At 57.4% G+C, this 14173-nt stretch overlaps 1 protein-coding gene across 1 annotated transcript in view; it reads left to right on the forward strand.

Annotated features, from left to right (window-relative positions):
- Positions 1-13859, forward strand: part of LOC309866551 (5-formyltetrahydrofolate cyclo-ligase-like) — a 35456-nt gene extending 21597 nt beyond the window's left edge. Inside the window, exon 3 of the mRNA XM_082734383.1 lies at positions 13519-13859. Within this exon, the coding sequence (XP_082590509.1) occupies positions 13519-13754 (236 nt within the window). The 3' untranslated portion in view covers positions 13755-13859. The remainder of the gene's footprint in view (positions 1-13518) is intronic.
- The last annotated feature ends 314 nt before the right edge of the window (positions 13860-14173 follow it).

Here is a 14173-nt window from a genome sequence, read left to right on the forward strand (position 1 = left end):
CCGGTCACCGGCCCTGAACACACTCCCCGCTGCTCCGACTCCGGGCCCCTGCTCTTTGCGTGCGTTCCTGGTCCTCCGTCCCCGGCTCCCCATCCCGAGTGCCGGGCTCCTCCTCAGCCTTCCATGGCTGGTCGGGCCAACGCCCCTCCACGCGCCGGTGTGCCGGGGTGAACTCCCTTCTCCGCGGATGCTGGCCTTCCTCCCGCCCCTGCGCTTCCTCCCTCGTCACTTAGGTCACCCCAGCGTGGGGGTGTGAGACGTGCGCACTCGTCCGCGTGCGCACTGTGTGTCGGTGTGTTGGATCCTGGAGTCCGGAGAGTTACTGTGTCCATCCGGTGAGCCACGTTCCCGTCCAGCCGCTGTAGCAGCTGTTGGGGAACGTGAAGGGCTCCGAGGGCAGGTTACTCCCCGACCAGAAGGCTTCCAGAAGCAGGTCGCAGGGGTGGCTGGAGTGTGAATGGCACTTGGGACCCCCGGAAGACGGCGTCTGTGAACACCGGCGACTATTGTTTCCAAGCCCCCGGTTACATTATGTCGGGCCTGCAGTCGCGGGATCGGTCGGCCGCGATCCACGGCTCATGGCAGCCAGGCCACGAGTCCTCCCGGGGTCGCGAAGGGATACCGTGTCCTGGGTGGTTTATTTTAGCAAAATGTACGGAGCCAGAGAGTTTGCAGGACTTCGAAGTGCTCATTCACGTGCTGGCGAGAGACTTGGCGGAAATCAGGAGAAGTTTCCATCTTGCTAATAAGTTTGTGAGGCAGAGGGACGATGCCGTCATTATTCAGGCTGATCACTTCGAGGGCTGATCTCCAGAAAAGTGGGAACAACACAGGCAGCTCCGGAAACCCACGTGGGTTTGCCTGTCGGGAGGGACCGTTCTTCATGGCTCTCCCGTGCACCAGGCTCCTCCTGTCCCCAGAGCCCGGCTTCGCAGGGCCCATGCCTGGGACAAACTGCCTGCCCCACGTGCTTGAATTTTCCTGAGCAGCCAAGCTCTTACATCTGCTTCTGACTGTGGTGAAAGTGTACGCAGCTCGCCATGCCAGCCACCTCTCTGTGTGGAGCTCGGGAACATACCAGGCGTGCACAGCCTTGTGGAACAGACCTCGGCTACCTTCCCTCTTGCCCGTCGGAGCCTCTGCCCGAGCTCCACAGCCCCGGGCCCTGGCAGACAGCCTCCTGCTCCCCGTCTCGGTGAATCAGCTGTTTCTGTGATGCCGTTTCTCTGCAGTCATATGGCATTTGCTTTTCCATTGCTGGCTTCCTTTATTTCTTGATTGTGTCACACGGATGGATGAGGAATTGTCCTTGAAGTCCTCCAAACCGCTAAGCTTTGCTCGTAAACCGAGCTGAGAAATGGAATTGTTCCGTCCACTGGTGTTGCAGGTGGCCGAGGGGCCGCGCACGGCTGGAGGCTGCCGGAAGTTAGCGGGGATTGCAGGACGTCTCGCAGCGTCTTCTCAGTGGGAGAGGCCTTCCGAGGGGCTCCGTGGTGACCAGCAGCAGGGACAGTGTCACAGGCTCGGAGCCAGAATGAATGTGACCCTGAGAGCCATTTGGATGAGGCCGCTGCCGCAGTTCCATCTCCCGCACAGCCTTCTGCACGTCTGGGGTTCAGTTTAATTCTCTTTCTCCAGTAGGACTGATTGTGGTCTGCGTCTGCTCGGTGGGGAGGAGCCGAGCTCTGCTGTTACTGTTGCAACTTTGTAGCGGCCCCAGGGCTACTGTTTCTCCTTTGTAGGGGTTCATTGTTGCCCTTTCTCCTTTCTAACAGTAGCCCTTATGGGTTCTTCTTTGTAAGGGTACATTGTTGCCCTTTCTCCTTCGTAGAGGTACATTGTTACCATTTTCCCTTTGTAACCTACAGGGGATGTTCTAAAGCTGGGCAGGCATGGCAAATGGTTTCTGTAAAGGTTAATATTTAGGGCTCCGTGCGCCCTCCGTTATCTGCTGTGACCATGCAGCTTGCTGTTTCTGTGTGGATGCGGAGCTTGGCTGTGTTCCATTGAAACTTGATTTACAGGGCACCTGGCGGGCTCAGTCGCTAAGGCCTCTGCCTTCTGCTCAGGTCGCGATCTCAGGGTCCTAGGATCGAGCCTATATCAGGCTCCCTGCTCAGTGGGAGTCTGCTTCTCCCTGTTAGTCTCTCTCACTTTCTCTCTCAAATAAATAAAATAAAATAAAATAAAATAAAATAAAATAAAATAAAATAAAATAAAAAAGAAAGAATGAAACTTAGTTTACAACAGCAGGCGATGGGCCAGATCTGATCCCGGCTGTGGTTGGCTGAGCCCCGTCCTCTGGTGGGGGGACCTCACTGCTACCTCTCGGGTCCTTAGTGCCCCACTTGCTGTTGGTCCTATTGATGATTTGAGAAATGCAAATGAAAGGATAATTTCCTAAGGACTTTTAGTCATTTATTAAGTTTATTATTAAGTTTTGGCTTATTTTTTGTACGTCATGCTAGCCAGCTTTACGATACAGTAAAGGATATACCTAAAAAAGCAAACGTGTTTGAAGTGCAGTTTCAGAGGGAGACGCAGAGGTTTTCTGAGGGCTCTGAAAGGATTTCTTGTTCTAAAGGAAGAGAGCTTTCTTCTGACGATAAAGATGAGACTTACTCAAGCAGTGCTGAGGAATGTAAAGAAATAATAAACACATCCAGTTCCCCAAACCCGGAAGTAAGCACGGATCACAGGCGCATGTAAATTGTTTGTTGGGTCCCATTGCAAATCCCCTCCCCGCCCAAGCAGCTGTCTGTCTCTGTCACTTGCTTGGTGCGGGGGAAGTCCCCCTTCGTGGACCACATCAGAGGCACCTGGTCCTGGCTTCTGGGTCTTCAGCCTGTGGGAGGCCCTGACAGAAACCATAGACCGTGGGAGGGAGAGCTGGGTGTTTGCGCCCTCCTGCCCCTGCCCTCGGTGCTTCCCCTGCCCAGACCCCCATCCCGGCCAGCAGCCCCTCTGGCTACAGCTCTCAGTACCCAGAGCCTTGCCCTCCCCACTCCCACCTCTCCACCTGCGGGCCTGGGGGTGGCCAAGGCTCCTGCCCCGCCTGCCCTCCGACCGCTCCCTCCCGCACTCCCTGCTGGAATTTCCCCAGTTCTACTGTGCTGTCTGCCTCTCACCATGACCTTAACCTGACTGAGACATGGTTGTGTCCGCTGGACTGACTCCCCTCCCCCAACCAGGGCTGGTAAGGAGCACATCCCTTGTCTGCTTTATCCTTCCAGGCAGGGAACAAAGACCTTCCGCACCTTGCAAGCCCTGGGAAATCAGCGCCCACACTCCGGCCCTCGCATTTCCCGCCTGTATGGCCTTGGGCAGATGCGTGCTCTCTTTGAGCCTTGGTTTTCCTGTCTGAAGAGCCGGGATAGTAATTCCCACCCTCGCGGGGCTGTTGGGGAGACACTGGGAGGTCATCCGGCCAGTCATGTTCTGGCACAGCTTCTGGCACTTTCGTGGTTGTCAAAGAGTGACTCGAATCTCCTGGATTTGTAAGCAGATTCTCCTCTAGGGGCCTGGGCAAAGAGAGAGCCCCGGTGCAATGGGGAACATGCTTCCTGGGACACCTGTTTCGGGGACAGCATGTTTGTGAGTCCCCCTGGCTCCCTGCTCTGTGCCAGCTGACCTGGGGCATCTCTGGCCTGCAAGGTTCTCACTGTGACAGCAGGTGGCTCTAGAGAGTCACCCCTCCTCCCCTGGCCCAGCATTCCTGTTACACGTGTTTGCATTCCTGGAGAAGAAGTGACTTTCGGAGTCACTGTGAAGAGAACGGGTTACTCGTGCCCAGAGTTTACCAACCGTGTGTTTGCTGAGTACCTGCTAGCTCCTTCCCGTGCCGCCTCTGCTCGTTTGGACACCCCCGCCTCAGGTGATGGTATGGTTTCTATCTTAGGGAGAGGACACCGAGTTGTAGGGGGAGACAGGCAACTTGAGCAATATTTTCCTTGGCAAGTCACTGGTAGGTCAGTGTCCCCACGCGGTGTTCTCTCTGGAAGGACACTCGCCTGCCACGTCAGATGGCCTCCGAGGCCCTCATCCTGGAAATGTTTGAGGGTCGATACTTCCAAAGGGCTTTTAAAAAAATATCTGGGGTGAGGGTTTTTGGGTGGCTCAGTTGGTTAAGCATCTCACTCTTGATTTCAGCTCAGGTTGTGATCTTGGAGTCCTGGGATCGAGCCCCAGGCCGGGCTCTGCACTCAGTGGGGAGCCTGTGTGAGATTCTCTCTCTCCCTTTCCCGTTGTCCCTTTCCTCACTCATGCTCTCTGTCGCTCGCTCTCTCAAATAAATAAGTCTTTTAAAAATTTTTGGTTACCTACGAATGTGGTAAAAAATCCAAACAGCAGAATGACGGACTGAGACGAGGGAGGTCCCCCCGCCCCCAATTTGCTTCTCCAGAGCCGGTCCCTATTGCCGGTTTTCTTTGGACCCTTCCCGAGCTGTCCTGAAGAGGCTCCGCCGTATTCTAGGGGCTGATCGGCCTTCATAGTTCACCTTAGCTCAGCTTCCGTGCTGTTGTCCCTGAGGTTTTCTAGGCTCCCTGGGTCGGCTGGGAGGGGGTGCCATTGGTGACACTCTCAGCAGCTCCGTCACCAAATACCACCCACGCTGCTTCTGTCTTGGCTTTCGGCCCTTCTAGAAGAGTCTGATTCCCGTCATCGCCACTTTGTTCATTTGGACACGTAGTCCGTGTTCACAGGGTTGAATGAAAGCCTGGAACTCATCAACACTTAGGTTTAACTCAAAGGCATGCAGAGACCGTCTCACATCCTAAAGACCTCGTTAGCGGATGAGCGGTGGCCTGCCTGGGGGCCTTGTCCTGCCTTGTCCTCCCGTGACAAGGACAGTCCCTAATTTAGACATAAGCGTTAGGCCCTGTGTTCAAAGAGTGGATTTTAGAGTAACAACACAGAAATGATCAATCACAGATGATTGTCTTTCAAAGATGATTTTTGGGGTGCTTGGGGAGGGCTCAGTCGGTTGAGCATCTGAGTCCTGATTTTGGCTCAGGTCACGATCTCAGAAGCATGAGAGTGAGTCCCATGTTGGGCTCTGTACTCAGCAGGAAGTCAGCTTTGGGTTTCTCTCTCTGCCCCTCCCTCTGCTTGTGACTCTCTCTGAATAAATAAAATCTTTTTTTTTTTTAAAAAGATTTTATTTATTTATTCAACAGAAAGGAGGAGAGAGAGCATAAGCAGGGGGAGCGGTAGAGGGAGAAGCAGGCTCCCCACGGAGCAGAGAGCCCCACACGGGACTCAATCCCATGACCCTGAGATCATGACCCGAGCCAAAGGCAGACACTTAACCTCCTGAGCCACCCAGGTGCTCCAATAATAAAAAAGATGGCTTTTACTACAGTATATTTGATTCTGCATGGAGGGTCCCAAAGGGCCAGAATGGCCTGTGACGTAGCAGGGCGGGTGAACGGCGCTGCGTTTACAGTGTACAGCCAGCTCTCTGCCCGACCGAGGTGGTCTCCTCGGCGTCCCTCTAGGACAGCCCGCGCCTGCAGGGAGGTAAACGCTTGGAACCGACGTGCGTGTCTGTACTGTGATCCCGTGACTGCGGGACCCTGTGCACCAGGACAGGGGACCCGGGGGAGGGCTCCTGTGTCCCTCTGTTTTTTCAGAGGCACCCCGATGAGCTCAAAGCATCTGGTATCGATTTCTGAGAGTTCTGCGGCAAGAGCCCTCCTAAACTTCTGGTTCTGGATTTTATTTCAGGATTTTGGCTCCTTGTCTGTCATGAGCTACGGGCCAGGGACTCTGCTCACAGCCACCGGTTAAGTTGACATGTGGCTTGAATAGCTGAGAAACTCTTTACGTCCTCACGTGCTGTCCACCTCGGGTTTCTGGTTGATGCAGTTTGACGGACGTCTCCCGGCTACTACGAGCTGGCGCTGGGACTCAGGCCCCACAGCCCCCCAGAAGCCTGCACACCGGCCCTCCTGGTGCTTCCTCCATCCCTGTGCCTGGCCCCGCTGGTGCCCTTGGCAGCAGGAGCGGTGCCCCCCGGGTGGTAGCCCTCAGTTGTTTCTCTTTGGAGCTAAGGCGGTGTTTGGGTTCTCTGAGCACGGAGCTCGGGTCTCTGTTCGTGAACTGGGCGCGTGAGCCCCGGCCTCCTCCCTCACCCTGCAGATGTACTGAGCAGCCGATCTAGTCACCCCCTCTCCCTGGCGTGTGGCATGGCACTTGCCCCGTCATGGGCGTGGAAGACATGGAGCCCCTGCTCCTTCTCTTCCCTTCTAGAAGCCGGACTGTGGGGAAGAGTCCGTGCATGGGAGGCGCGAACAGAGACCACTTGGATCTAGTCAGACGTCGCTCTGTCCTCACTCTGGCTTCTCTCCTAGGAAATAGAACCGGACCTGGCATCGTTCTGGGAAAAGGAGACAACTGTCCCCAGAAGGCGAGGAAGGGACTCCTCCCCCTCCTCGTCGTGTCGGATAAGGGCAGGCCACACTGCAGTTCATGGGCAGGGGGCGTGTGTGGACGTTTAACTGAGGTTTGTGCACATTGGGACTGTCGCGACCAGACAGGTCAACACAGCGATTAGAGGACCTTGTCAGCGTGGAGAACAGCGTAGCAGGGGTCGAGACTGGCCCGCAGGAGCTCATGGGGCCGGGCTGTGGGGCAGTGGGCCCTTCGTTGTAACAGGAATGCCCGTGTTTCAGGACAGACCGTGCTGGAGCCGTGATGGGGCTGAGGTGTGTGGGTCCCGCCCCCGACCCAGTCAGAGAACTTGGATGTTGTCTTTGAGAGACTCTGATTAACTCAAGGCTTTGAGCAAGGGGAGTCAGGACGAAGGCTGAGTTTGGGAGGGGATCGAGACAGGCAGGGCCTGGAGGCGGGCGCCCGCTGGGCTTGCAGGAGGACCGTGCGCTCGGGCAGACTGGTGCAGGCGGGCACCCTGCCGGTGGTGCAGTGGCACCTGGAGGGGGCGGCCCGCAGATTCGGGCCCGGCCCTGCGCTAGTGAGAAGAGGGGCAGGAAGCAGCGCTGCGTGGCTCCCAGGCTCCGAGGCTCCTCATTTCCAGCCTTCTCTGCAGGATTGGGCAAGGACAGGCCACCCAGGGCAGGAGTCAGAGGTCAGGGTGCCCGAGGAGGGTCCGCGGCCAGCTGCCGCCTCCACGGCCAGGGAGAACAAGGACGCCGTGCGCTGGTGGACTGTCCTCAGCACCGAGCGCAGTGCTTCCGGGCCCGTCTAGGCACCGAGGAAACCCTCTGTCTTTGTTTTCTTTCTGGGCCTAGTTCCTGTTCTTTCTGTTTCGGTGCATGAAGGTCTGCAGCTCCGTGTCTGTCCGTGTGTCCCTGTGTCTGTCCTCGTGTCCCCGCTGGGTGTACCCTCGCCCCTGTGCTTTCATCATGGCCAAATCTAATGCGTATTTTCCTGTCCTGACCGTACCCGTCCCGACTGCCAGCGTTCCGGTCCCTTCTCCCTGAAACTCCTCCCTTATGTTCTAGGGCGGGGTCAGCAGCCGGCAGCCCACGGGCCACAGCGGACCTGCCACTGGCCCCGGTTAAGCCTTCCTGGAGCACAGCCACATGCGTTAGTGCACGGACTGTCCGTGGGCCACAGCGGACCTGCCACTGGCCCCGGTTAAGCCTTCCTGGAGCACAGCCACATGCGTTAGTGCACGGACTGTCCGTGGTTGCTTTTGGACCACGGGGCAGAGTTAAGTCGTTGTAAGGACCCTGTGGCCGCGAGCCTGGATTGTTTATTCTCTGACTGTACGGGGAATGTTCTGCACAGAGCCCTCCCCGGTCTCCTTCCATGCCCGGAGCTGAGAGCGCGGGTGCCAGCCCCTTCCAAGGGGAGGTGGGACGGCTCCGGCTGGAGCGTCCCCCGGAAGACTGCAGACCCCCACCCCTTCCCCAGCTACCGGGCTCGAGCAACAATGTCTGACATTTCTTAATGAGAAAAGGAGCGCTCTTGGCAACAGCCTCTCATCAGACGCAGCCTGGCCTGGCCCTGGGCGGAGGCATTTACAGGCATCACCTAGTCTCACGGTCATGGCCAGCCTTCTGCGGCGGGCACTGTTTCCAGCTGCTTCTCCCCGCTCGGGACTGAAGCAGGAAAGCCTCACAGAGGCAGAGCTATGGAGAAGGAACCTCAGAGTCGCCGCCGTGGACTGCCTCCAGGGGGCACTGGCGGTCTAGAGCCCGCCCAGACGGAGGAGAGCCCCGGGTCTGAGCAGACGCAGGTTGTGGGTCTGAAGCTCAGCCTTGGCCCTGGAGCGCAGAACCACCTTCATGACTGTGTGGGGCAGTCTCAGGCCATATGGGGCGCACGTTTTGAGCGGCAGGTGCAGTCCGGTGCGGCGGGGCTGTCTGTGAGGCACGCACGACTGAGCAGAATCAGGTGGGGTCTCCGTGCGCGTGGAGCCCTGCGTCACTGCCCTCTCGCATGGAGCCTGCGGTGAAAACAGAGCCACCAGAGGCGCTTGGAGGACTTGTGCACAGACCAAGCGTTTTTCCTGCTGTCCCTGCCGGGTTTCGACCTTGCAGGGCGTTCGGGAGGGTCTGGGGTCCCGCACTAGTGGGGACGGCCCAGGGTCGGACCGGTGGGTGCAAGGGGAGCTTGTTAAACCTGTGCGTGACCTTCAGGCCTCGTCAGGGCCTCGCCTCTGGGGAGGGAAAGCATCCAGGACCGTGCTGTGACAGCGTGACGCAGCCCAGGGTGTGCGTGGGGGCGGTGGGGGCACGCATGGGACGATGGGGAGGACCCAGGAAGAACTCGTAGCGACAGCAGACAGATGAAGTCAAGCAAAGAGTCTCCGTGTTCCAGGAAGGCACTTGGATTCGTCACGTAGACGCAGGCCAGAGCGGGCTTCTGAGGACGTGGAGCCGAGACCGCAGGTGACCCCACGGTTGAAGGGAGTCGTGCTACCCATCCTGTTGGCCACGGATCCAGCAGCAACACCCCACACAGATTGTCGGACTCCTGCCCGAGAAGGGCCTCCTAGCGGCCTCTTGTCACCTGAGAGTCCCGGAGCCGTTCTCCGTGCTTACTCATTGTAGAGCTCGCTTCTAGCGACCGTGCGAGGTAACACTCGCCATCTTCCCGGCCCTTTGCCTCCTCCGTCCAGACCCAGGGAAGCGCCGTGAGGGCTATAGTGCACGTGGGGGCTGTGACACTGGGGGGAGCGAGACCACCTGGACTGCAAGGGACTTGAGAAAGGTAGTTTCTTGTCTCGCTGCCTCCTGTCTTCCTTCTCTTCTTCTAGTGGCCTGGAAGTGCGTGCTCTGAAATTCTGACTTCCCTTCCTCACGTATTGACGGGTGGCAATCTTGATTTCCTCCTGGCTTTCCTTTTGGTATCTTTGCATTAAAAAAATGTGGTATGTAACACATAACGTGAGAGCCATTCTCTCTCTCTCTCTTTTTTTTTTTATTTGACAGAGATAAAAGGCAGAGAGGCAGGCAGAGAGAGAGGAGGAAGCAGGCTCCCCGCCGAGCAGAGAGCCCGATGTGGGGCTCGATCCCACGACCCTGGGATCATGACCTGAGCCAAAGGCAGAGGCTTTAACCCACTGAGCCACCCAGGTGCCCCGAGAGCCACTCTCTCAACAGAATTTTCAGAGTGGCGTCCACGTTGGCTCTGGGCACAGTGCGGGACGGCAGGCATCGCCATGTCTTCTCGTCCTGCCTGGTGAGGCCGGCACCCAGGGCAGCCCCCCGTGTCTTCTCCTCCCCGGCTCCCGTGACCCCACAGCACGTCCGAGTTCGGCCACCCCAGACGCTGCCTGCGCGGGACTCCTGCGGTACTTGTCCTTCTGCACCTGGTTTATTTCATTAACCTGGTGCCTTCCGCATCCATAGCAGGTGCGGGCTCCTTTCTTCCATGGCTGGGTAGCACCCCGTGCGTGAGCCTCCCTGTGCTTGTCCCTGCAGCTGTCAGCGGACGTTTGGGTGTTTCTGCCTCTGGACTGTTGTGAGGGAGGCTGCTCTGAGCAGGGGTCCCAAAGCCCTCTTCAAGACCCGCGTTCCACGGGCACTTTGTGGCTAGTACACCTAGTTGTTCCACTTCTGATTTTGTAGGGAAGGTTTGCACCGTCGTCCATAGGTGCTGCACCTTCTTATGCTCCCGGCAACGATGCACAGAGTTCCCGTCTCCCCAGGGCCTCAGCAACATTCATTATATGCGGCATTTTAAATGGCCATCCCAGCAGGCGTGAGGTGACATGTCGTTGAGGTATTGATCTGCATTTCCCCGGTGACGAGTGACGTCGAACATCTCCTTCTGTGCCTCTTAGCTCCAAAACTGAATCAGAGAGACACAGGAAGTCTCAACAGTGCAGTTACTAGTAACGAAATTGAGTTGGTAAACAAGAAGCTGCCCCCTGGGGCCCCTGGGTGGCCCTGTTGGTTGAGCGTCCGACTCTTGATTTCAGCTCAGTCATGGTCAGGTTGTGAGTTCAGGCCCGGTGTTGGGCTCCACTCTAGGCATGGAACCTACTTCAGAAACAAAAACGAAACAAACAAACAAAAAAACAAAACAGAAAAAAACAAAAAACTCCCAATAAACAAGAGTCCAGGGACAGATGAGTTACAAGAAAGTCTATGAAACGTTTAAGGACGAGTTACTACTTACTGTCCTTGAATGTTCCAAAAAAAGAGGAAGGAATGCTTCCAGATTCGTTCTGAGAGGCCAGCATTACCCTCCTACCAAACCCAGATAAAGACACTATAGACACAGAAGAGATCCCTGATGAACAGGAACCAAAGTCCTCAACAAAACACTGGTGAACCACATTCAGTGACACAGTAACAGCATCACTCCCAGAGATCAAGTGGGATTTATCCCGGGGCGTATGGAGGACGGCTCCGTACTCCCCAGTCAGCGCACACGGTCCTCACGTGAGCAAAATGAAGAATACAAATCGTGGCCACCCTGATAGCTGCAGAAAAAGCCTCTGACAAAATCCAACACCTATTCCTGATGGCCGCTTTAAACAAAGTGGATCTGCGTGCACAAACCTCCACACAGTGAAGGCCGTGGAGGAGAAGCCTGCGGCCAGCATCCGTCCCTGGGAAAGAACGGAGAGCTTGTCCCCCACGATCAGGGACAAGATGAGGATGTCCCTTCTCACCAGCGTTATTCAACGTAGTACTGAGTGTTCTAACCACAGCAGTCCGACAAGAAAAAGATAGAAATTCACACGGGGGTGGAAGAAGTAAAGCCTCCACTGTCTGCAGACGACATGGTACCTACCATATATAAAAATCCGAGAGACTCCAGCTGAAAATTGCTGGGATTGATAAACGGTTACAGTAAGGTCCCAGATACAAAATTAATGTACGGAGATCACGTGTCTTTCGGCCCTTTCTGGTCTTCTCTGGAGAACTGTCCGCTCAGGTCCTCTGTCTGTGGTGGGGTTGCGTTGTTTGTTGTTTTTCTGCCAACCTGAGGGGGTCGCTTTGCCTCTACCTCCCGAACCTTTATACCCCAACCTGGCAGACTCCTCTCTCGTGACCCCTGCTCCTCAACGGGGTCCTTCTGCCCTATCTGTGTCCCCCACCCCCCGCCCCCATTACTCTGCTCCTGCGACCTTCCCTTACTTTCTGAAACATACCTGAACCCAGTTCTGGCACATCCTTAAACACCCAGGTCCCACCAAGGTTCCCACATGTCCTTCCCCGACCAGCCGGCACACGGCCTGCCCCGCTGGCGAGGCCTCGGGGGCGCCCTGTCCCTGTCCCTGTTGCTTTCAGGCAGTTGGCAGAGCTTCTGCGGGGATGGGGGTCACACACTCGCCTGTTTTATCCTGGCTGAGCTCCATCTCCGGCAGGAGCCTGGGAAACGATGTGTGTGCGCACGTGTGTTTGCGTGCGTGTGTGCGTGTGTAGATGACGGAGCCAAGCTTTCAGCCCCAGCGTGCTCTGGCAACACGGGAGGACCCGGAGCAAGCCCGGTCTCCGTGCATGCACCCCCGTTCATCCCATGGGAGGAGGAGGAGCAGGCCGGGGTCAGGGAAGAAAGTGAAAGTCGGGGACCAGGGCTCACGAGCAGGTTTGGCCAGGAAAGACAAGCCGGTTCACACGGAAGGTCACGACAGCGGTCGGAGGCGGGCTCTGCGGGCTTCTGGCAGGCACCGCTTGGCAGGTGTGCGCTGGGCTCACCCCGCACGTCTGCGCATAGTCAGAGCAGCTGCGGCCCACGGGGGGCCAGCCTGGCCGGCAGTCTGAGCACCTCTCCCCGAACACCCTGTTCCCGAGGAGTCACGGCTTCCAAGCTGGGACGTTCTTGGCAGCAGGCTGCCTGGCGAGTGTGTCCATGCCAAGCTCGAGGTCGCCCAGAGCCGTCGGGCAGCCAGCAGGGGAGGCCGCTGGGCCCAGCCCCGAGTCGGGCTTGTGCGGTAGCTCTTGATTTGTGCTGGTCCCACGTACTTGCTGCCGGACGCTAGCAGGGCCCCCAGTGGGACTGACCAAATCCGAGCAGCTCTCACGTCGCGGTCTGTCCTGCCTCCTTCACGGACCTCCCCACACCCCTCACAGTCGCCAGCGTTTTGTTACCTCCAAGACCCTGCCTTGCCCCGAGCCCCGGCAACCTGCTTTGTCTCGATCATGTGTGTCCACTCCTGGTCCCCGTGTTCCCTGGCAGGATCCCAGCCAGAGGACAGTTGAGGCCCCCTTTTGTACCTTTAAAATGTCCCTGTCTGGGCTGAAGCCTGCTCTCCTGTGAGTCCGGGGAAGCTGACAGCCAGGCAGGCCTTGGCGCCCCCCACCGCTGTCCTCATCTGCCTGATCGCTGACGTGGAGGACAGCTCCGTCCGTTGCAGCTTCTCTCGGACCCTCTCTCGCCCCTCCAGTTGTCACGGTGCTGGGACACTGGCTCCCCAACCTGGTCGGTGTGTGGGATCGCAGAGATGCTTTAAAAAAGAAAGAAAAAATGTTCTCAGTCGCTATCCAAGGAAACTCTCTGTAGGTGTGGATGGGGTCTGGGAATCTGGCGTTTTTTTACATATGGTTGACCTTTGAACTACTCGGGGGCTGGGGGTGCCACCCTCCCCATGTGGCCGCAGATCCACATGGGACTCTTCTCCTCCAGAGCGTACCTGCTAGTAGCGGCCTGTTGCCCGGCGGACTTGCCGTTGACACACACAGTGGGCGATCACGTCTTTCGCGCGCTCTCTGCGGTGTGCTGTATCCCGCAGTGCACTAAGCCAGAGGAAGGCAAACATTGTCAAGAAAATTGTAAGAACGAGGAAGTGCATTTACAGCACTATCCCCTATTGTAAAACACATCCACGTCGCCGTGGGCTTCCACGGTGCAGACCCACGTCGTCCGAGGTGTACACAGGAGAACGCCTGGAGACATGGGGATGGGCTCCCAGAGCCACTGAGTGTCCGTCCCGGATTCTCTGACCTGTGCTCACCGGATTTTCTAGAGCGGTCGTGTGTTTCTTCATCAGTTGAGGAGAGGGTAGATGTCATCCCACAGCGGAACGCAGACCCTGAGGGGTCCGTCTCTTCCAGAAACCGTTCACCCTCTCACCTGTGCTCCTCTCTCCCGCAGGGGGCCTCGATCTCATCTTCGTGCCGGGTCTCGGCTTCGACGAGCACGGGAACCGCCTGGGGAGAGGCAGGGGCTACTATGACGCGTACCTGAAGCGCTGTCTGCGGGAGCAGGACGTGGGGCCCTACACCATGGCCTTGGCCTTCCGGGAGCAGATCTGCCTGCAGGTCCCCGTGGACGAGAATGACATGAAGGTGGACGAAGTCCTGTACGAGAGCCGTCCCCCTAAACCCTGACGCCCGCGGCCCGGGCTGTGTCCCAGACCACCTGCTTTCCAGTGTCGCTGATGCTAAACCACCTTCCCAAACCGGGCAGGACGTGAATAAAAACGCAGGCGATGACGGTGTGATCTGCAGCCTGTCTTGCTGGTTGGCGACGTGTCAGGAAGTCTCTGCAGCGTTTGGGGAGGCGCTGTGGTCCCAACCGAGGGTGAGGGCCGGGGATCTCGCCCCATGGGGACACGGTCTCAGCGCGTCCTGTCCTGGGCCTGCTCAGTCTTGGACAGGCTGGGCAGGCTCGGCGACTGTTCACCGACCTGTCCGTGTGTGCGCAGTTCCCCCGGAATGTTCTAGCACTTTGTCATGACTTCATTTGCTCCCCCTGTGAGTCCGTGTCTGTGTAGCTCTTGACAGTCTAGACCAAGACCTTTTAGGAT

The sequence above is a fragment of the Mustela nivalis genome (assembly GCF_964662115.1).
Source record: "Mustela nivalis genome assembly, chromosome: 6".
Classification (NCBI taxonomy): domain Eukaryota; kingdom Metazoa; phylum Chordata; class Mammalia; order Carnivora; family Mustelidae; genus Mustela; species Mustela nivalis.